This window comes from Corapipo altera, unplaced genomic scaffold, assembly GCF_003945725.1.
Source record: "Corapipo altera isolate COAL_440 unplaced genomic scaffold, ASM394572v1 64, whole genome shotgun sequence".
Classification (NCBI taxonomy): domain Eukaryota; kingdom Metazoa; phylum Chordata; class Aves; order Passeriformes; family Pipridae; genus Corapipo; species Corapipo altera.
In genome coordinates, this window is record NW_020884893.1 from 7851751 (window position 1) to 7873777 (window position 22027).

At 42.9% G+C, this 22027-nt stretch overlaps 2 protein-coding genes across 6 annotated transcripts in view; one reads left to right on the forward strand and one right to left on the reverse strand.

The window, feature by feature from the left end:
• DIDO1 (death inducer-obliterator 1) overlaps positions 1-14079 on the reverse strand; it is a 52285-nt gene extending 38206 nt beyond the window's left edge. The window contains exon 1 of one of the 4 annotated variants that reach the window (XM_027646172.1): positions 14062-14079. Coding sequence is in view for 1 of the 4 variants with exons in the window: in XM_027646168.1 (XP_027501969.1) it covers positions 593-742 (150 nt within the window). In the remaining 3 variants the exon portion in view is untranslated. Of the gene's footprint in view, positions 1-592; positions 756-10923; positions 11120-11523; positions 11648-14061 lie in introns of those variants that run through there. The other 3 variants (XM_027646171.1, XM_027646170.1, XM_027646168.1) reach the window with 3 other exon arrangements.
• A 65-nt stretch (positions 14080-14144) lies between these two features.
• GID8 (GID complex subunit 8 homolog) lies at positions 14145-21735 on the forward strand. Of its 2 annotated transcripts, none has more exons than XM_027646174.1 (5): positions 14145-14226; positions 15417-15546; positions 16684-16880; positions 17382-17579; positions 17910-21735. In XM_027646174.1, the coding sequence occupies exons 2-5, from the start codon at positions 15429-15431 to the stop codon at positions 18081-18083; spliced, it is 687 nt and encodes a 228-aa protein (XP_027501975.1). In that variant the 5' UTR covers positions 14145-14226; positions 15417-15428; the 3' UTR covers positions 18084-21735. The 2 variants fall into 2 exon arrangements, with proteins under 2 accessions (XP_027501975.1, XP_027501974.1); XM_027646173.1 differs by lacking the exon at positions 14145-14226 and adding an exon at positions 14534-14933.
• The last annotated feature ends 292 nt before the right edge of the window (positions 21736-22027 follow it).

The window sequence follows — 22027 nt, forward strand, 5'->3', positions numbered from 1 at the left end:
GACAAAACTAAAACATTAAAAATTCTTTCGAAGGAGTAAAAACTGTTTATAAACACACTAGGTCAGGAGATTCTATCTTAAAACATATTAGATAATCCATGCCAAGACACAGTCTGACTTTGCTTTTTAAAGAATATCTTTCCCCCCCCAAATCTCTCAAGTCCCCAACTCTTAAAGCATCTTTGCTCTTTAAAACCACTTTTTTACTCCCTGAGCAGTGATCATCTCTAGTGTTCTCCAAAGCCATGTCACTGCCCCAAAAATAAGAATTGGGGGAAGACAAACTCCTCCCCAAATCCAGTTCTCATCACTGGATCATTTTATTATTTTGTGAACAATAAATCTCAAAATTTGTATGACTGTGGCAAAGCAGAATTATGAAAAACAACACTGAGTGTGGAGTTAGATCCACATCAGTAGTTCCTTCCCCTGTACCTTCTCTATAGGGGATTATGTACATTATGTACATTCTTTCCCTCAGCCAACTACTCCTACTCCTAATTTAGGAGGAAAAAAATTAACAATAACAAAAAAGACAACAGAACAAACTAATTATAAGGCCCCTGGTGCTATAACTCATGGCATTGAATACCTGCTCTAATCTGTATTTTGCCCCATTGTCTGAATCAGTGATGACATCCAGGGAGTCCATCACTGAGTTTAAAGTGCCTTCTTCCACGGTGGAGCTCTGCAATAACCTTTCAATCTCCCTGCTCAGAATCTCCAACTGATCACACACCATGCAATTTTTAAGTGATATGCCTAAAGGAAGAGGGAAAGTCAGCTAATCACTTCTTGTTTAACTCTGTATTAAACTAGGAGACAAGCTGTGCCTCTGGATCACACAAAAAGTGGAAGAGCTGTCCAAGGGACTGTTCCTGTACCTGGGCATTCGAGGCCCTGTGTGCAACACACTCTTTAAATTCTGGCTGAGTCATGGAGCTGTGTCACCACAACAGTCCAAAACCAGAACCAGGGAGGGAGGACTGGCTGAACACAATGGACATTTTCCAGCGTTAGTCACCCCCCACCCAGTGGCTGCACAGAGCACAGCCTGCAGCTCTGACTGACCATGGAGCAGCATTAGCACCAAGCATCACTGAAAATCAAGAGATTCTGTACCAGAATAATTCTTTTTGCTTTAGCAGCTGTTATCTCATTGCTATTTCCTGTATCATCTCCGTTATCTACAGGAAAAAACTTTTACAGAACTGAAATTTTAAAATAATTTCAAATTTGAGTCATATAAACATAGAGTATACTTAAAACACCAAAATTACAGACTCTTTGCATTTGCTGTAAAATGCTTGGTCCTTTTTTATTATTATTTAGTATCTCCATTTTTTCCTCTGCCACATTTTTCATGAAAGACAGAGGAAGTGTCAAACTTATTTTACATGAACCTGTTCTTTCAGAACTGCATCTTAATACAGGTTAAACTTAAGTGCCTAAAAGTAGCTGAAAAATCAAATATTAAAACATAGAAGGATGGAAGCCTTAACTCACAATTACACTTTGCACTTCTAAGCAAACAGTCTACTAACTGCCTACAAAAATATTTAGTACTACAGCAGCTTTGGAAGTCTTCAAATACTTGTTTCTCTTCCAAATTCAGTGGGACTTTTTGTTCATTTTGTTCTCAAGTTCACTAAATCACTATTCAATTGCAGCTGAGATACTGTCAGAAATGTCAACTGAAGCAGCAAACTGGTCATCTTGTTTTAAAGGAACTGAACATCCATGATAAGTTTACTTATTCCTCCTAATACAACATATTAATCATGTTTCTGAAACTGGAAGTTCTAGCTGAAAAATGAGAATTATTGTATTTCCCCTAACAGACAACTCCCATCAGCATCACCCTGTCTTTTTGCCATGACTCCTTTAGAAAGAATCATAGAATCATAGAATAGATTGGGTTGGAAAAGACCTCCAAGATATCAAGTCCAACCCCTGATCCAACTCCAATTACTATATATAGAAGAATATTCTGTACCTCTGAAAAAACTGAAGCAAGAATCTCTCTAACTGATGGGACAGAAGGGAAAACTAATATTTAATAACTGCTGCTTATTCAAAAGGCCCTCTGCTTTCTCCTGAGGTTAACAGCTTCTGGGAGAAAGTCTCCAATGTGCAAATATCTAAGTTTTTCAAATCAACTATAAATGAATTTAAAAACACAAATCAAGAGTTGCTGTGGTAGCAGGAGCATTCTAGTGAAACAGAAGAGTCCCTTATCTACAAGTGGAGCATAAAGCTGATGCACAGTATCAGGAGAAAGAACATTCAGTTAAGGAAACGTTTACTCCAGCTACTGTAAACACTTGTGGTTTTCAGCAGACACGGACTGAAGAAATTCCAGAGCGGAGTCAGCAGCCAATTTAACAAGAGACAGAAAAGGTATTCCCAAATTTCAAATCTTGCTACTGCAACACCTCAGAGTACATATTAAAAATCTCTCCTCCAACACACCCTCATTAAACAAACAAAACCCAAAACCACCGCTCACAATCTCACTCCATTTTCTGTAAATACATTCTCCCTCTCTCATTCAGACAAAACCTCACCCAAAGCACAGTTACCTACAGCTTCCCACTGTAACCCAAGACTTTACAAATCCCGGGCTAAAGAGGAGAGAGATTATCTCTGCCAGTAACACAGAGCTGAGATGTGAACGGCAGCACCTGCAGGGAAGACACCTGGATCTGCTGGTGGTGACTTCATTAAACCCTTTTTAAGATGCCCCAATACAGCATCTTAATCTGACCATGACAGAGCAAAGTTTTAAAGAACACCCACCTTTTTTATGTTTGTATTTTAGATAAAGGCCAATTCAATAAATCACCTATAAACAGACATTCAGATCAGGATCTCCACTTCTATTTTTTCCTCTTATTTCCCTGAAGAGGAAGTAAAAGCTCAGTGGGTCCTCTGAACACATAAAGGTTTTGTCTTTTCTAGAACTCAGTATTTTAACTGCATTAAGAATTCCCTGCCTCAGTTAACTGGGAAGACTTCATTTAAAAAAAAAAAAAATCTTGAAAGGCATCTTAGTAATAAAATGTTAAATGTTTAACCTAATTTCTCCTTTATCTGAGAGTTTATGTACAAAACAAAGTCTGTCAGTATTCAGGGTAAATTCTTTAGTTTCAGCTTACTGGGGGGATTTTATTTAGTTTCCTGAGGAATGTGTATGAAAGACTAGTGATCTTTATTTCCTCATTAATGTCAATTCTCATGGTCACAGCCAGGTAACAAAACAGGCTGCACCTTACCCCTGAGCTTGGATGTCAGGACTCTTCAATACTCAGCCAATTTGCTGTAATCTGCACCCACTCTAGTGTTTTATTAGAGATTATACCAGCCCCTTGCACAAATGCTTTAATCCAAATGATTAATACCTGACATCTATTAGTTTTTGATTTTGGAATATTTCATGCATACTTTCATACCAAGGCTCCAGTTACTGTTTTAGACACATTATGGAAACTCAATGGCCACAGCAGAAAAAAACCAGCCACAACAGACAATATAAAGTTGTGAACACGAGGGTTAGTGAGAAGACAGAAGACTCTTTGGATCTGCAAAGAAATTCAAAGTATAACAATCTTATAACTTCCAGGTATTCAAGGCAGGTGTTGTTCACCAGTGATGAATTTCATGTTCTTACAAAAATCCAGTCTATGCCAACATTTGGGATACAGCTTCAATCAATTAGCATGACTTGTAACTGCCCTTTAGTTGCACTTTTTCAGTGAATTTCTTCAGAATCAGAAAATATGATATGCAAGGTATTTGGCTGGAACCAAAATATCCAGGAGAGGCTTCTTAAAGAAACTACAGGATGTTATGAACAGGGCAGAAAGCATCCTTTCCAGAATGATGTAACAGCTATTCTAACCACAATTTACACTGTCTGCTGACTTAACTCCCTGTAAAAGACACTGGGCTTGGTCTATGACAGGTTCCTTAAAGTGTTAAAAAATTCTTAATAAGAAAATATAGCAGTATTACATTAAAAAAAAATTATTGCCTGAGAACTCATATAAGAACATAATTGCTGATGCAAACCAAAGAAATGCTGGCATGGTTTAGCTCATGCATTCCCACTCAGAAGATTGATCCCATTAAAAATTACTTTGCATCCCTATTTGTCAAAAGTGACAGCTGGGAAACCTGCACTTTCTGCTAAGCAGCACCAAAATGAATCCCTTACATCAACAAGCACTACAAAAGCAGCCCAAAGGATGCCAGTAGGGCAACACCTACTTTGTACATGAACAAGCAGTTCCAGTGAGACCGTGGACAACACGCTGACCCCAAGAGCAGCAGGGAACAGGCTCTGCCCTGGCACTGGGGACTGCCACCTGCACACAGGGCTGGGGGTGCTCCCTCCATCTGCTCAGCCATGAAGGGTCCAAGAACAGACAACTCTACTTGCATGGAAAGCAAGAGGAAATCAGATACCCCAGAAAAACTGGCATATGGCCTTTCATTTTCATATAAAATGTATGCACTGCTTACCCATTTAAGCATCTTATCAAAGAAGGGAAACACCTTCCAAACAGTTGTGAAATGGGAACGTTGTGATAAGAGGCAAGGAGAGTTGAAAAGCTTTAGGACTTTGGATGTTGTGAGACAAGAAAATTGTTGTGATCCCAAACTCCTCCCCTGCACTCCAAATAATTTACTATCTCACTGTTTGACTGCTGCAGACAAGCTGCAGTTCAAGGTCAAAGTCCAGGTATCTCTGGTAAATACAAAAGTTTTATGCCAGAAGTTTACATTTGAAAGATCATATTAAAAATAAAAGTTGCATAAAATCAAAGTCTTTCAATGGCTATAGTTAGACCTAGAAGAATAAAACCAAAAAGAAATAACACTTCAAAATCTGTAACACTTTTCTGTAAGTGCTTTGCTGGCTATCATTAAACACAATTAATTTCAAGATTACAAACAAAGCTACCACCTCATCTACCTGCAATACTAAAAACATAGAAGTGACAGTTCATTCCTTCCTATTCTAGAGTTGATATATTATTCCCATTTAAAAAAATTAACAAGCTTTTAAAGTTGCAAGATGCAGACTGAGCAACACCTAACTCAGTAATACAGCCATGTTCCTCAAGAACAGAGACTAATTTTAGAAATGTGCACCCTTCTTAAACTGCAGGAAGCAGGAATAATGCCAGGCAAATATGAACAGTGCTACAGCCAAATTAAGACAAAAGTATCACCAAGATCTAGTTTTAAGGTAGCTTTCACCATCAGAGCAGTAGTTCATCCTCTGATGCACAGACACAACGTGGCATTAATTTGTCAGGGATGGCACCACAGACACCCACAGGACAGTCCCACACCTCACATCCACCCAGGCTGCTGCTTCTGCCCTCCCCTCCCTTTAGAGACTCGCTCCACTGCTTGTAAAGACTATTTTTCAGTGTTGGGGTGTGGCCATCAAGTTCCTCCCAAAAGTAATGGAAAAGAACTGAATGGATTAGCCTGGGAGATCAGGCTGCCCTAGGATACAAGTGGTTGAACCAGAGGACAAAGACTCCTCACTCTTTGAAGGTGGTGGGAAGAAAGGGTGTGATGTACCCACAGCACAGAGGGAAAAGCTCCCCAGAGACACCTGAGCACACCAAGATGATCAGATCTCCAGATGGGGCCAGGGAAAAAATTTAATTCAGAGGCTTCTACCCATCTGTTGAGATCTCCTTGCTCAATCTCACTGACATTTTTTCCAAGAAATCTGTGAGAGCCCAGTAAGTGCACATCTACATGACAGCAGGTACTGCCAATACATGGTGCTGACACCAATCAACTAGTGAGATTTAAAATGTGAACACTAATTACTTCCTTTTTTTAACTTTCCAAAGAGGCAGAAACAATTATCAATTTTACTTCCAGATTTTTCTCTCATGAAAAATGAGATTCAATACATTTGTAAATTTCCCAGGATCAATACTTTTTAAAGTCAAAAACAGTGAAGAAATATTCTAAATTAACAAAAAAAACTTTACAGCAAAACAACTTGGCAGCTTACTTTTTAAAATAGGAAAATGGATGAATTTCAAGAAGAAACAACTTCCCTTAAAAAGAACAGACACATTCACTTGGTCTCTGTACTTGTAATAATAAACAAATAAACCTTTCCAAATGAATATGTCTTTAGTCACACATTATTATAAACCCTCTCTGCTGTGTGTCTGAAACTAAAACACACCACATTTTCCATGGTTTCTGTCAGGCTGCTCACTTACCTTCTGGAAGCCTCCTAAGAAGGTCAGTGCCTCAGGCTGGAACCCTGTGCACGCAGGGGAATGTGGGAATGTGAATTTGCAGTGAATGTGGGACCTCCTGCAAGTGATGAATTTAATGTGTGTGCACAGCAGCAGATTATCAGATTATCAGCACACACACACTGGGCACAGGAGCAGTCAGAGAGCAAAGACAATGTCACACTCCACAGTATGATAAATGCTCCAAGCAAAACCACAGAGCAGCTCCCTGGTTTATGCAAAACATAATACGAACACTGAAGTTTATTTTGATTTCTTTCAGGCCAGAAAATCATCTTCCCAAGCAAAATATTTTTTAAAAACCCTCTTATTTCATATTGCAGCACAAAGGATCAGAATAGTCAGAAAAAAAAAAAAATCAAGGAAAGAAGGGATGAACCACTGGGCAGGTCCTGCTGCAGAATTAGAACAGCACCAGGTATTAGAGCAGTATTTTGTTCTGGATAAGTAGCAAAAAGTGCTTCTTTGAACCACACTGAAGTTCTCAGTTAAATTCAGCTAAAAAGCAATTTTCATAGAAACATTTAAGGCACTTTGGCAACAGGCCCATCAGAAATCTGGCAAACCTGTTATTTAATAACAGGTGATATCTATACTACACATGTTCCCTGTCTCAGCTGCCCAAGTCAGGAACATTAATTAGTTAAGGGCTACAACCCCCAATCAAGAGAGCCCTGCTGGTATAAGTGCCTCTATTGGTGCAATTCCACCTGCAAAACTGTACTTTCACCTGTGTGTGCTGTTTGCAGGGTGGGGCAGGTGAGCACCACCCCAGTGCAGCTGCACACAGAACCACAGCTCCTTCACACACAGGCCCCTCCGAGCAGGAAGCAGCTCATCTCAGGGGGGCAAAAAAGACTTTGAGATTCACTCAAATGCCTTGAAAGAAAAAGTTACATTAGCAAATGGATTCTATGGTATCTGTGTAGGCAGGAGAGGTTTTGCCAGCACAGCTCTGTGTCAGTAGCTGGGGAGAAAACTGTGACAACTGCACTGACAGAACTCCAGCAACCCTCAACACGAGGCACTTACACTGTCACATTCTCCAACATAGGAGGCCCTTAACTGCTTGAGAAGCAAAATTCATATTGATTGTAGTGTTTTCTGCATTTGTAAAATGCAAAATTAACTAATGTTGAGAGGAAAGAAAAGTATCATATACATGTAATTTTTATTTTCAAGTCAGAGCTCCATGGGTGGTTAACAGCCCAGGCAGACACTGACTTACTAACAGACTTTCTCTGTTTTACTACTCCTACAATACCTTCTGTAGCCTTTACTCACATCCTTCTGAGTAGGATAATCCCATACCTGCCCTAACAATGAAAATTTACCCCAAACCAAAATAAAACTGGATTTTTGGGTCAGGTTTACTTCTGCTCTCAGGGTCCGAACAGTACGAGCAAAAATCAGGTAACAAACAGATTTTGCTCATCAGGGAAAGTTGTGAGCAGAACCAAGGCAGCACAGAGAGCTCTGCTGGTTTCTTTTTCCCTTTTATAGAGATTAAAAAGCAAAGAAGGCAGCTTTCCATAGTCAAAAGCTTAGATTTGAAAACCAAGCACACATCTCTGTAAAAGAAACCTTCTAAAGGCCCCAGAACTCACCAATCTTACAAGCTGTGGTTGTAAGTTTAGACCATAAAACTACCTCTGATGGGGTAAATATCTCCACCATTCCCTTTCCATCACTTCGAATGAAAATATTTAGCAAAAACCATACTATTTATTTAACTAATGTTCAATTTCTGCTACTGAACTTGATCTCTTCAGCAAATGCCCAGAAAACACTGCTCTTTGGGAAGGAGATTCACCCCCTCTGGCAATCCTCCACACCAAGGCCGTTAGTTCTTTATCAGGGCTGTTAAGAACACTCAGCTGTAATCCCAACAGCTAAATCCAAGAACCTCACAGTTTAACTCTTTCCCATCCCACAGTTTGCTTACTTTTAAATAATTTATAATTTCTGACCCTATCAGTGAAGCTGTTGGAGAAAACAAAATCATGTGGGTTTACACTTTTTCTTCTTATTTCATTTGTAAAAAAGGAGCTAAAATATAACCTCTGGGACCAGCTATCATTTTTATTCTTATTTCATAAAATGACCCCATTTAACAAAGTAAAACAGAAATTAAGTTCTTGAAAATTTGGTGAAACACGGCAATTACAACACTCTGATTATGTTAATAAAGATGCAGTAAGCACAGCTGAGTTTCCAGTTTTGATTAGGCTTTACTGGGAGAACACACACAATGCATATTTAATCTGTGTGTCTTAGCTCCCTAACTGGAAATTTAAGCTTTTTAACCTAAAGGTCTATCAGTGGTCTTGAGACCATCATCAGCTGTGAAGTATCCCCTGGTCTCAGAAGCTGTGTTAGATAAAAACTTCAGAGCAGTTCAACCCTCCAAGTGTTAACTGGCAGCTGAGTGAAGATTCCCCAGTGAGGACACAGGCTTGGCTGCACAAACAGGAACCAGCTCTTGGGTAAATCTCACTTATATTAACTCTCCTACCACTGCCCTGCTATTTGTAGCACTACAAGAGAAAGTGCACCAGAGAATAAAACCAGTGCAGACAGACATCACCACTTCTGTCAGCTAAAACCATCTCATCTTGCTCTTGACAAGTGCAGGTCCTCCTTCTGCTTCTATCAGTCACATTTTGTAACTCTCAGCCCAACCCCTATAACCTTTGCCCTTCCTCTCCCCACTAATATCTCCAGTTAAGTTTCAGGCTGTACAGAAATAAAATCCCACCACTGTAAGTTACAGCTATAAAGACAATTACTATCTTAAACCAGAAGCAAATTATGTAACCAACTGCCAGAACAATCTTAGTGGTGAAGCCGGATTAAAGTAGAACAAACATTGGCTTTTGGTGAGTCCACCAGACACTGAAAAAGTGTTTATTCAATTTTATTTACTAACCTAGACTTGATTTGCATTGCTTTGGGGAGTTTCAGGGGTTTGGTGTTGTTTGTTTTGTTAACTCAAAAGACATCTCTTAGTTACATGAAACACACCCAAGAAGCACTGGGTCAATTATATATTATATTGGGTATATATTATTGGGTATATATATTATATTGGGTATATATATTATATTGGGTATATTATTGTTTATATTATTTTCTATTGATATTATATTTATACCCTAAAGTACATTATATTTTTATGTTTACTATATATTTAGATATACAGTATATATAAAATTTTATATATTTATATATTATATTACAACTATATTATTTATATATAGTTTATATTGTTATTTTACATTTCAGCAGTTTTAAAATCTGTAGACATTTCTGAAGTGTACATATATTTGCAGCAGAGCAAAGCCTTCATTTGCATACCAACAGAAATCAACTAAAATAGCCCTTAAAGAAACAAACAACACAAAAACTTTGTAAGAGACATTATTTACAGGCTAGTCTTGAAAATACCAATTATTTGATTTGCAAATCACTAGAACCTTGCAGTCTCAAAGGAGGCTGAAGGTCTACATGAGCCTTGATCATTCTACAAAAGTGCATTAAAACACCTTTATGCGTGACATGTTTCTGGAACTGTCAAGGGAAAAAATTTAAGGCCTAACTGAACAGCTATTTTGAGCTTACTTCTATATTTATTCCTACAGAAAGTTCCAAATGTCACGGAATGATAACAAGCAGCTGGCACACATAAAAGTGGAGCACAACCTAAAATATCTGTTACAATTAACACAGTATATGCTACACTTGTACAGTAACTACACATCATTTTTCATTGACCAGCAGTTAAATTGCTTAAACAGCTGGCAAATTTTGTTTGTAGAAGTAGCACCAAGACAGCTGAAGCTAAACTAATTCAAATTACAAGTTGCAAGAAAACTGAGAAAAACAGGACAAAAAAGTGAAAAAAGTCCTCATAAAATACGGCAAAATATGGTTGAGCATCAGCTGCCAAAGAATTTACTTAAAAAAAGGCTTTGATGACTAAATATTCAAAAGAGCTGTTTCTAAAGAAAAATCTCAACTCCATTATCCAGGAAAAAAAATAAACCAGGGAATTCAGGAATGCTATATACATCCTTTTGAGTTAAATAAAAGGAATCAGCATTTCTTGTCGCCCTGAAGTTCCTGGAAAGAAAAGCCCGCGCAAGAAAAACACCGTGTTACACTGTTTGGAATTACTAAACTTAAAAACCGAAGGGAGAGTGTAACACACATTCATTTTATAACACGACTAGACTCTAACATTCTTTCCAAGTTAAAAATTACAAGCTCAAATGGTAAGATTTTCATAGCTAAAACACTGCCATCACTTGGAGATATAAATTATTCTAAAAACTATTTAACTGTACGAAACAAAATTTGGTCGTCACCAAAGAATGGCTTTTGCAAAGGCAAATAAACAGCTCCGAACTACCATCACCTCTAAGAGACAATATTTAAGCACATTTAGTGCCATTTAAGTACATTAGTGCCAGAGATAGAGGATGGTTATTGAGAATGAACTTATTAAATATTTAAAACGAGCTCACGATTCCTACCGTCTAAATATTCACACCCTCCTTTCCTCCCTCCAAAAAAGAGTCAGCAGAACACGAAGAAGTTCAACTCCTCGTGTTTAACTCACCCAGAAGGAGATGCCCAGGGAAAACAAACATCTCCCCAAGGCAGGTCAGGTTCAGCCTCCCCCCCTCGTCCTCCGGCCCGGGTCGGTTTCGGTCGGGCTCGGTTGGGTTTCTGGCTCCCCAAGGGCTCTGCCCCTCCCCGGCCTCCCCCGGACCGGAGAACCGCCCTGGAGCGGCGGGTACAGCCGGTGGGGCCCTCCCGGAGCAGCTCCTCGGCGTCGGCTTGGCCGTGACGGCGACGGGCTCCGAGCACACGCGGCCTCTGCTCCGCTCTCCTTCCCCCCCAAGATGGAGGAGCCGCCCTCAGCCCGCTCCGCCCGAGGAGCGCCCGCTCCGCCCCGGCCCCGCCGCAGCGGGACCCAAGGGCTTCCCCGGGGAACCCGCGTGGAGCCGCCGGTTCCTCCGGACCGGGCCGTGCCCGCGCCCCGCTCGTCCCCTCAAAGCCCCCCCCTCCACCCCGGGCTGCCCGCCCGCCTCCATTTTAGAGCGAGCCCAAAGGCGGCCGCGCCGCCTCTCCCGCGACCTCCCCGCCGCCGCGGCGGCCCCGTTCCCGCTCCCCTCCCGTCCCGGTGCTTCCCCGCCCGCCTCCCTCCCTCACTCACCGCGGGCAGGGGATGGGGGTCTCGCCGCCGCCGCCGCGGGTCTCAGCCGAGCCGCGCCGCCATTTCCTCCTCGCACCGCGGCAGCGCCGGGCGGGGCCGCTCCGCCCCCGCCGCCACCGAGATGGCGGCGCGGGGCCCAGAGCGCCGCCCCTGGCGCGCGGCTCCCGGAGGACCCGAGTGGGAGAGCGGCGGCGCCTCAGCCCCGGCCCCTCAGAGCGCTGCTGCCCGGGGGCTCCCCGCGCCCGCACCGTGCCCTTCTGCCGCCACCAGCGAGAGGCCCGACCCGCTCCTCTCACACCTGCTCCCGGCTCTCTTATGGCAAACGCGGGCTGATTTCACCTCCCGGGAACGGCAGCTTTAAGTCATTACACGTGAGGGTGCAGGGGCCGGAGCGAAACCACAGGGTTTTATCAGTGCCAAGCGGGGTCCGCTCACGATGAACTCCCTCACGGGGTGAACGTGGCAGCGGAGCTGCTGCAGAACCCACCTGCTCAGGGCAGCTGTGCTCCCCACCTCTGCTCGCTCCACTGGGGTTTGCTTTGGTTTTCCTATCCTACTCCATCCGTTTCAGAAAACCAAATGGCAAATTGCCGCTGCAACACTTTCCTCTGGATCCAAGCTGTGGATTGCTGTGAGGGGAACGTTCTCTGGATCTGCCCATCCAACGCATGGAGCCTTCCTAGGAAAAGCCCGTTAACTGTGATTAAACTGCCCAAACCACTCTCCAGGATCCAAGCTGCTATAAACAGCTACAGAGAGTTAACTCCCATTTACATGCTTTGTTCCTTCTGTCACCTTTTGGGACACTGGCACCCAGAAACACCCACACCTCGTGGTCTCTGAGGGGTCCTAAGGATGACAGGAGACCCCTGAGGCCACAAGGACACACCTGAACTGTGCACCTGAAGAGCCTTTAGGCAGCTGGATGTGTGAGGTTTTGACTCCAATCCTGCACATTTTTCCTCATGAGTTGGTAACATGGATTTCAATTGGATTCCAGACAGGTGCAGTGTTTACTGAGATGGATTAAGGAATGAAAACAGGAGGAAACAAAAACATACTTCGTAATAGTTCTGTCCTGTGCAGGGCCAGGAGTTGGACTTCAATGATCCTTGTGGGTCCCTCCCAACTCAGGATACTCTGTGATTAATAAATAAACAATCTATTACATTGTAAGTTTTCTCAGTTTCAACGTAAGCACAATTGTAATGAAAGTGGGTTTTGGAAGCTGGGCTTTATTGCACAGTCACAAAAACAAGAGTGAAAAATGCACAATCATGTCCACATTCCCAGTCTGTGTGAGTGAAATTGCCTTTTCCTCAGGGGTATCATTTGCAGCATTTCACACATAAAAGTATATATTTTAAGCCTGTTCTCCCTTTAAATTTACAAATCAAGGTGTTGCTGCAAAATGTGGACTATGTAAAGTTTTCTTAAGAAAGATTGTTCTTTGATGTTTGATCTTTGAATACTTTCAAGCCTAAACAACAAGAAAGGAGATTTAATCTGTGAAAGAGAGAGCAGCCAACAACTCCAAGAGCAGCCAACAACTCCAAGTGACGTCCAGGTGTTGGAAAGACAAACTACTTGTTGATGGAATTGCCTTGCTAAGGTTTTAGGGCATGACCTGCTTTAGTGATCTCAGACCTGGGGGGAGGTTAACAAGGCTTGGGAAGGATGTACCACTGACAGTGGACACAAAGAATGCAGAATTTACGGGCCACAAGGACACCTGGCAGAATTCCCAAGATAAGGAAGAAACTGATAAAGCCAACTCAGCAATTGTGCTGAACCAGCTCCAAGTGGGTAAAAGGTGATTCTGGCACGGGCAGATCGTGACCATCGACCCAAGAAACCCACTGACCCAGAAGATGAGAAGGATAAGCATTGCAGTAATTAGTATGAGAAGTGACTCATTAACCAATAGAAGGTAGAATATTAATTAATAACTGTGTAACTTGTACCCAATGAACACTAAGTCCTTTGTTTGCTAAAATGTGTAAATAGTAAAAAGTTGTGATAGTTGGCATGCTGGCTTTGTGGATTTGCCATCCATCACCCGTTTCTGTGCAGAACTGTAAATAAATCAAACACGTCGCCTCTGCCTGTGGATTGGCCTTTGCACAGCGGGTGAAACAACCCATTTTGGCAGCATCGCGTTTTCTGCAGTGACTCACAAACCCGCAGTGGGTTCATCAGCTCCTCAGCAGCCGCTACACGTTTGACGGAGATCATCGATGCGAGCCCTCAGCCCACCGTTACCAACACGGGCGGAACCTGGCGGGACCGCACAGGACATCGCAGGCCGTGCCCACAGAGACCCTCTCCCCGGCAGCCGGATCGCGCCGTGTCCGTGCAGGACCCCCGGCCGGGCACGGATCGGACCAGCCTCTGCCTCGGCTGTTGGCGGTGGGGCCGCGCTCGGAGCGGGCTCCCGAGCAGAAGGCGGCCCCGGCCCCTCAGCGTTGCCCCGCGCCCACCGCCCCCGGGCCGCCCATCCCGCCGCGGCGCCCCGCGGCGCCGCCGTCTCTGTGGTACCTGGGCCCGACTCGATGGTCGCGCGTCCTCGCCCCGCGCTCCCCGCGCGCTGATTGGCCGCTGAGCCGCGGCGGCGGCTCTCGCGAGACCCCGCGCGCGCCTGCGGCCTGGCGGAGGCGGCGGAGGCCCCGCGTTCGTGCGTCGGAGCGGCCCCGGGCGCGCGCGGTAAGATGGCGGCGGGGGGGGCGCCGCACCGGGCCCGGGGCGCGGGGGGAGCGCGGCCCTGCCCCTCACCCTCGCCCTGTCCCTCACCCTGCGGAGGCGCCGGGCCTGTGGCGAGCGCGGCCCACCGCTCCCGTGGACCAGCGCTCCCGTGGCCTGGACGCGCGAACGGCCGGGCCGGGCCGGGCCGGGCCGGGCTGGAGCGGAGGGGAAGCCCCGGAGTCCCCAGCGGGCGGGGGTCGGGCCTCGGCAGCAGCAGCGGCGGTGGCGCGGAGCGGCGGGAGCGCCGTTCCCGCAGCGTGGTTGGGAGCGGCGGAGCGCGGGGCCGGCGGCGATCGCGGCCCCCCCCGGGGTGGGTCCTACCCCGGCTGTCCGAGTTCCAGGAGTTGGAGAAGGGAAAACCTGTTGGAAGCGGCGGAGGAGGCGATGAGGGGTCGCGCTGCCGCTCGTCGGAGAGGGTGGTCTTGTCTAAGAGGATGGCGGTGCCTGTTGCTGTTGTTGCCGCCTCTCCTCCCCCTGTCGCTGCCCTGTGGTCGTGACTTGTTGGAGGCAGAAATCGTTAAATGGGCCTTTGGTGAAGTGCTTTGCGTGCGAATCTAAGCTAAAATATTGCCCAGAAAAACACCGGGAGACATCAGTTCAGTAGCGTTGACAGGAGAACTTTTGGGGACAGCGAAGCAGAGCTGGTTGTACGTTCAGTTGCACGTTGGGTAAGGTATCGTGGACAGTTTTGTACCTGTACAATGTATGCAGCTTTCCCAGGTTTTGGTGACAATTTAAAGCAAATACTGTTTACATAGGCATTGCTTTACGTGTTTGTCACAGTCTTTCTGGCTGGCTGTCAGACTCTGATTCATTTGTTTCACACGGTGATGCTGCAGGTCCTGTGTAAGTTCTAAGCGAGATTTATATGGAATGGTTTTAAGAGTAAGTAAAAGGAGATGGTATTTGAATTTTCTATTCTGAGGTTGCTGAAAGCAGCTTTTAGAGCCTGGTAAATAGATGTGAAAGAGTGCAGGAACGAGGAGGAGAAAAATGTAAACCTGTGGTTTGAAATAAAAGACTCCCTTTTGGATTATTAATTTAAAAGAGCTCATAGAAAGCTCTGAAAAGGGCAGTAACACAGTTCTTACACACATTAAACACATTTCTTCTTGAATCACGTTAAATGAGATGCTTTTCTTTTCTTGTAGTTAGAGTCCAGGATGAGTTATGCAGAAAAACCTGATGAAATCACGAAAGATGAATGGATGGAAAAACTTAATAACTTGCATATCCAGAGAGCAGACATGAACCGCCTTATCATGAACTACCTTGTCACAGGTAAAAATGAGGGGAGATGCTTGGAGGATCTTAAATAAACCTACTTTATCAGACAGTGGGCTAGAATATGGCACTGGATGGAGGGGAATTAAGGGCTTTAACAAACTAGTTATTGCTCTTGGCTTCTCTGAGCAAAGTCCAACTGCTCTGGTGTTCTCTTAGCTGGAAGCTGACAAAGATTCAGATTCTTTGGAACAGAAATAACATTTACAAACCTGAACTCTTGACTGAAAGAGAGAGAAAACAAAGTGGTTTCTGCAGTGCTGTAAATAAATATGACTTGCTTCTCTGGGATGTCTTTTTTTGTGCCATTAAAACAGAGCTCAAGAAAAGCTGCTGTTGTTAAATAACAGTCTGAAGCAATATCAGAAGCAAGTTTTAACTGTGCAGAAAGATAAACTCTAAAAGGGAACTGTTAAAATAGTTTGAGACCAGAATATTAACCCCTTCAGCACATGGCCTTACTTCATACTTGGAACACTCCAAACCCCTTGGGAACTGTTCCTGGCAATTAGGCTGCATGCCTAATTCCCAGGAAGTTGTGCTAGGGTGGAGGTGTTTGTATCCATCTACACCCCTGTTTATGTTGGGGTGGAGGTGAAGCCTCTGGGTTGAAGGAAGAGCATCATAGTGGGTGGTGTAAATCAGTTTTGTGTCTAAATAGGGGTTTAAAATAGCTGTTAGAGTGTTAAAAAAATAGGATGTGAGAAACAAAATTCATTTTTCTTGTCTATTTTCTTCTCAGTAAAACTGCCAGATCTCTGTAAACAGATCTGGAGTTTGGAGGGTGAAGCAAAACCACACAGGTTTTGAAAATGTGATTTTAACAATCCCATTTTGCAAGAAGTGCAGTGCTCGATTTAAGTATAAAATAGGCTCCCAAGTCAAGAGGTATTGAACTACAAGTTGCATCTTTGGAGGATGAGGACACATGACTCCAGAAGGAATTAAGCATTTACATTTAGGTCTGTGTTGGCTAAATGCCTTCTTAAATAAAGCATTTTTCAGAATTTCAGATTAATCTTTAAACCCCCAAAGTGCATGAGCAACACTCAAATATTTTCATCCAAGCTGATGGGTTTTGTTTTAAAGCACTTCATGAAACATATTTTATGGGTAAAACGGTTTCTTTTTCAGAGGGCTTTAAAGAAGCAGCCGAGAAATTCCGGATGGAGTCTGGAATTGAACCCAGTGTTGATTTAGAGACTCTGGATGAAAGAATAAAGATCCGTGAGATGATATTGAAAGGACAGATCCAGGAAGCCATTGCATTGATAAACAGCCTCCATCCAGAACTGCTGGATACAAACAGATATCTCTACTTTCACTTGCAGGTAAGGACAGGTGGCAAACTATCTTTGTTTTAGAGAGAGAGGAGAAAGTAGTGAAGATTTAAATTTAAGAGTATGTTGGGAGGTGTGTGAACATGGATGCAATTTCAGGTGTTCCTGGCCTTGTTTTGTAGTGATAGGAAACTTTGTGGCATGGTGCAGGAACATTCATATACTGTTATTAACCTGAAAACTTGTAACAGCAGCTGTGGCCTGTGAGTTACCAACTTCCACTTGCTGTTAGTCTGAATTCCTGCTAGTTCCTGTAGTAACCCATCTTTTCAAATCCTGTTACTCAAAAGCACTAGGTTCCCTTTTTCAGTAGATTTTTGCAGACAAGTTGCTGTTCCTTGTCTCACACATTGAGAATTGACCTCAAACTGTCACGTTAAGGATTAGTGTTTGCCTCACATTACACGCTAATGTCTCGATCTTGCACTCTTGAAATAGTGAGGATTTGTTAATTTGTGTGGCTAATGTTGCTTCCCTGTCTTTCGTGTGTAGCAACAGCACTTGATTGAACTGATTCGGCAGCGTGAGACAGAGGCAGCTCTGGAATTTGCTCAGACCCAATTAGCAGAACAAGGGGAGGAGAGCAGGGAGTGCCTGACAGAAATGGAGCGCACGCTGGCCCTGCTTGCCTTTGATAATCCTGAAGAGTCACCATTTGGAGACTTGCTTAACATGATGCAGCGACAGAAGGTAGTGCTTTCTCAAAGGGAATTGATGTCTTTTTATTCCTGCGTTATGAAAATAATGTCCAAATATTTTTGAAATGCTTAGAGAAGGCATATATAGCAGTTTGCAAAAGAAGCGTTTCTTGAGCAACAAAAAAACCTGGTGTTAGTATTCAAAATGTATTCAGCTGCTTGGCTCTCTTCTGTGTTTCCTCCAGGCTCATAATCTGTGGAGCTTTGCCCTGACCATTTCTGAGGAATTAGCACCCTAGGTGTGATCTTCTCAATGTCTGCGTGACTTTAGCAGTGTTAATCTTATGAAAACTATCACTGAACTCCAGTATTTCTTTTCCAGGTGTGGAGTGAGGTTAATCAAGCTGTCCTAGACTATGAAAATCGTGAATCAACACCCAAGTTGGCAAAATTACTGAAACTACTACTGTGGGCTCAAAATGAGCTGGACCAGAAGAAAGTGAAATATCCCAAAATGACAGACCTCAGCAAGGGGACGATCGAAGAGCCCAAGTAAAATGTGTGCAGATGGACATCAAACAATCTTAGTACTGCACAGTATACATTTATATCAGTCTGTGACTGAAATATTTTTACTACAGTACAGCACTCAATTCAGATTTTTCAATGAACATCTAATTTGAAGGGAGAAAAGTCCCTTTTAAATGCTGCAAAAACTGCATTGAAAGGCGCTGTATCTCTTTGAAAGTCTGACTTAGGCTATGCACTATAATACATTTTTAAAAAGAAACAATTAAACAGGACAGGAAAAATAGCATTTTTAAAAGTACAGAACTCAAGCTTTCTAATTGGCTGCTGATGCCTAGTTTAGTGGCCAGTGAGTTAATATGGAGTTATATTGGCAACTGTTCAGTTCAGTTTAACTGTCTCCTGTTTGAAATGTGTATATAGAACAGTGAATATTTTCTACCTTTAAGTTATAGCCAGATATACATTCCCCTTAAAAGTAACTGGTCAAGTTTTCATCTATAAACTTTGCGGTAAGGTCAACCTTTTGCTTAGAAAATAGTGTACAAACTTGTAAATCATAATTTAAGGACTTTAGGTTTTTGGTTTTTTTTTTTTTCCTTCCTTGTTTCAGACTTCTTGGTGCTTTATATGGTGAGAGCTATGTTCATAATGGATCAGTGACCCATCTTTTCAGGAGGAGTATTGATGGAAATAAGTTTGTTTTCCTTAATTTTCGTGAATGACCAAAATGGCCCCAGAGGCATTTGAGGGTTTTTGTTGACAGGGGCCTTTCCCCCCCGTGTTACATTTGCAGTTGTAGACACTGCAGTGGTTCCAGGTGGCTGATACAGCTTTGAAGGCCACTGGATGTCTGTAGGATGGAAGACTTGTGCTGGGGAATCAAGTGGTGGGGAGAGATGCTTGTTGAAGCCTCTGATGCATCATCTTGTGCAGGATCTGCCTTCATGCTTGCTGAACTGTAGTTTTAGAGCTACTTGGGCTGTATTTATGCCTTGAGCTGAGCAGAGCAGGGCTGTCTAATACCAGAAACTTCCATTTTCTCACTTCTCCCATACCTTTCTGAAGAGATGCAGTTCATCTTCATCTGTATTCGTTTACTGACTGTCCTCACTCCAGTTAGAACTATAGTTTTAATGTTTGACATGTGAAGTCCAGACTTTCAAGTCAGCAAATTGTAATCTTCTGAGTATGGGATGTTCTGGTCGACCGATGGCAGCGCTGCACACTGGGCTGTACCCAGTGGTAGGAAGCACTGATCTTGCCAAATCTATCTCTAGATTTTTAGGTCTGTATATCAAGTTTTGCTGAGCAGAGAGCGAGCTGATGAGTCAAATAGCTTAACATCATGAGACACTGGCAGTTGTCACACCAGTCCCATACTGTACATAATCTAGTCTTGTATGGTAGATATTACCCTGTAGAATGAAACTTAGTTTTCACCTAATTTTACTGGAATACTTAACGCATTAAACTGTATAAAGCTTTGCAGATACACCTGGCTTAAGGGAACTAACAAAACCTGTTACTGATTGCATTACTGTGAACACTTTACTTGTGTAGCTATTTTTGGGGGTGGGGGGAAGCCATTGTTTGTTAAGCAGCTATGAGAGATGCAGAGCACCAAGGTTAAGCGAGATGATGGATGCAACAAAATCATTTGTTCCCATTTCTTACTGATCGTTCTGTTCTCCACTTAGAGGCATTTGTGGTATGGAGGTCTTAAGGTTTATATGTAACAAACAAGCTGTCAGTAGCCCCCCAGCTACAGCAGCAGCCTGGCTTTCCTTCACCCAGGCTGGTTATTCTAACACCAGACTTTTAACAGTTGTGGGTTTGGTTGTTTTGTTTGGTATTTTTTTAATTATTTTTTTTTTTCTTTTTGAAGTCGGTTGATGTCTGAAAACCATGTATAACTTTTAGTTTGTGAGAAACTGTATGGTTAATGTAACTTTGTTTAATAACAAACTGCAGAAACAAAACTGGAATAGCTCTGCTTTCTTCCTACAGAACCGATCAGCTTTCCCTCTGTTCTGACACTTGTGTTGTTGAGTCTCATGTCAAGCTTCTCCCGGCTGAAGTGGAAAGTGGTGCGGTTTTGTGGCATGACTAGCATTTTTCTCCATGAGAAATGCAGTATTACAGCCCTGGGTGAGAAGTTCACTGTACTCCTAGAACGCTAAGTTAATTCCATAGAGTATTTGGGCAACGATTGAGCGTAGATTTACTTGAATTTTCACTAGCTTGCTGGTTTTTTCCATTAAAAAATAAACACGTTTTTTAAGGGGGTTTAATATAAAATTAGTCTAGAACTATTTCACTTTGTTTTTATGAACATGCCACATTGATAAGCAGCTTTAATCTGTAAAGTTTTTGGTAACTGCAAGAAGATATTCGAAAGCTATGCATTTTAGAGAAAGCATAAAGGTAGTGATATTGGTACTTCTAAGGATCTTTATATTAGTGTATATAAAATAGTTTGCATATACAAATATAATATATAATCTGTTTGAAATATTCTTGAATGGTAGGGGCTGTGAAACATTATAATTTATGGAAATATTGTACACAGTAAACAGACGTCTCAGTACACGAATGAACTTTTGTCATATGCATGAGAAGTGTCTTATTTGGTGACTACTAATGAATGGGCTTTTGTTAACCCATTTTTGTTAGATAACCACTTTAACAAATATTATTAAATGCCACTTTGATCAGTTTTCTTTAGTGTAAAAATACATATTTTGTTCCACTGAATTTAGAACAATATGAAAATCACTTTTGTAAGAAGATTTGTTCCAAACTCAACGGTGGCAGACAGATCTGGTCATTAAGGGTGGTGCACTCACTCGTCCTCCCCCAGCCTTGCCTTTGGTGAAAGCAAATCAGATTTTTTTTTCATTAATGCTTTGTATGTGAAGCAGTTGGGTTGTAAAATATCCTGTCATATGCCCCTGCAGAAAGGCTGCATAGCAAGTGTGTTTTGATTAGGCTACAAATCTCCCTCCTTTTCCCAAAGCCATCACCTCCCTGGTAACTGTCTTTGCTGTTCCTGTGTTTTGTTTCTGCCTGTCAAATCTAAGCTGAGCTGTGGTTGCTTCTGTTGTACAATGGAGGGATTTGTGAAGGGTGGGGGATCACAGGCTTCCCTGAAGATGAAGTGCTAGTGGTACTTTGAGAAATACTGAACTGCTTAATTTACATAGCTGGAAAAGCAGAGGCTGCTGCACAGAAACTTAACAGCAGAATTTAGAGTAAAGCATTTCCTCTCAAGACTTTTGAAGAGGCAAACATACACCTTGAAGCCAGGTGAAGTACCTCTCTCTCTTTAAGATGATTTCATTGAAACACTTTCAGCTCCTTCCACCCACATTGAAAGAAAAATTGAAAAGCATGTGGAGAGCATTTATGTAGCATTTGAGATGTGTGAAATTACCTGGAAAGAATTCTGCCTCCTTTCTGCTCCTTGTACATACAGGGGAAGCCATTACATTACTCTAGGGTGATTTTATTGTTTTTAATTTGTAAAATTTATGCTTTGTATGCTTGAGTATAAGCTTAAAGGCGTTACTTAAAAAAAAAAAAAAAAATCCTTGACTAGATGAGTGTTGTTTGACTTATTTCAAACCTCCTTCTGTCCCAGTTGGTTACAAAGCTCATTAAACGGAGTTGGAGCGCGATCCCTGTGTCGTGTCTTCACGGATACCGGGGCTGCTGCTGAGAGCATCCTTCAGATCCACAACAGGAAAGGGGATGGAGTCAGGTTTTGCCCTACATCTGCCTCTAGGCTACAGGTTCTGACCTGCACTGTAGATCTCCCTACCCTCAGAAGCCATGCCAGCGTCAGTAATTGTTTGTGCTCTAATCTCCTTAATGAAAAGGGACCAGGAGGGTTTTTCCGCTGTGCTGAGCAGTGGTGTCCCCAGCCCTGTTCCTGTCCCCAGCCCTGTTCCTGTCCCCAGCCCTGTTCCT

Coding starts and splice junctions, on each gene's coding strand:
- GID8 (XM_027646174.1), top strand. CDS start 15,429: ATGAGTTATGCAGAAAAACCTGATGAAATCACGAAAGATGAATGGATG. Junction 16,881..17,381: donor ATCTCTACTTTCACTTGCAG/GTAAGGACAGGT, acceptor TTTCGTGTGTAG/CAACAGCACTTGATTGAACT. Junction 17,580..17,909: donor ACATGATGCAGCGACAGAAG/GTAGTGCTTTCT, acceptor TTTCTTTTCCAG/GTGTGGAGTGAGGTTAATCA.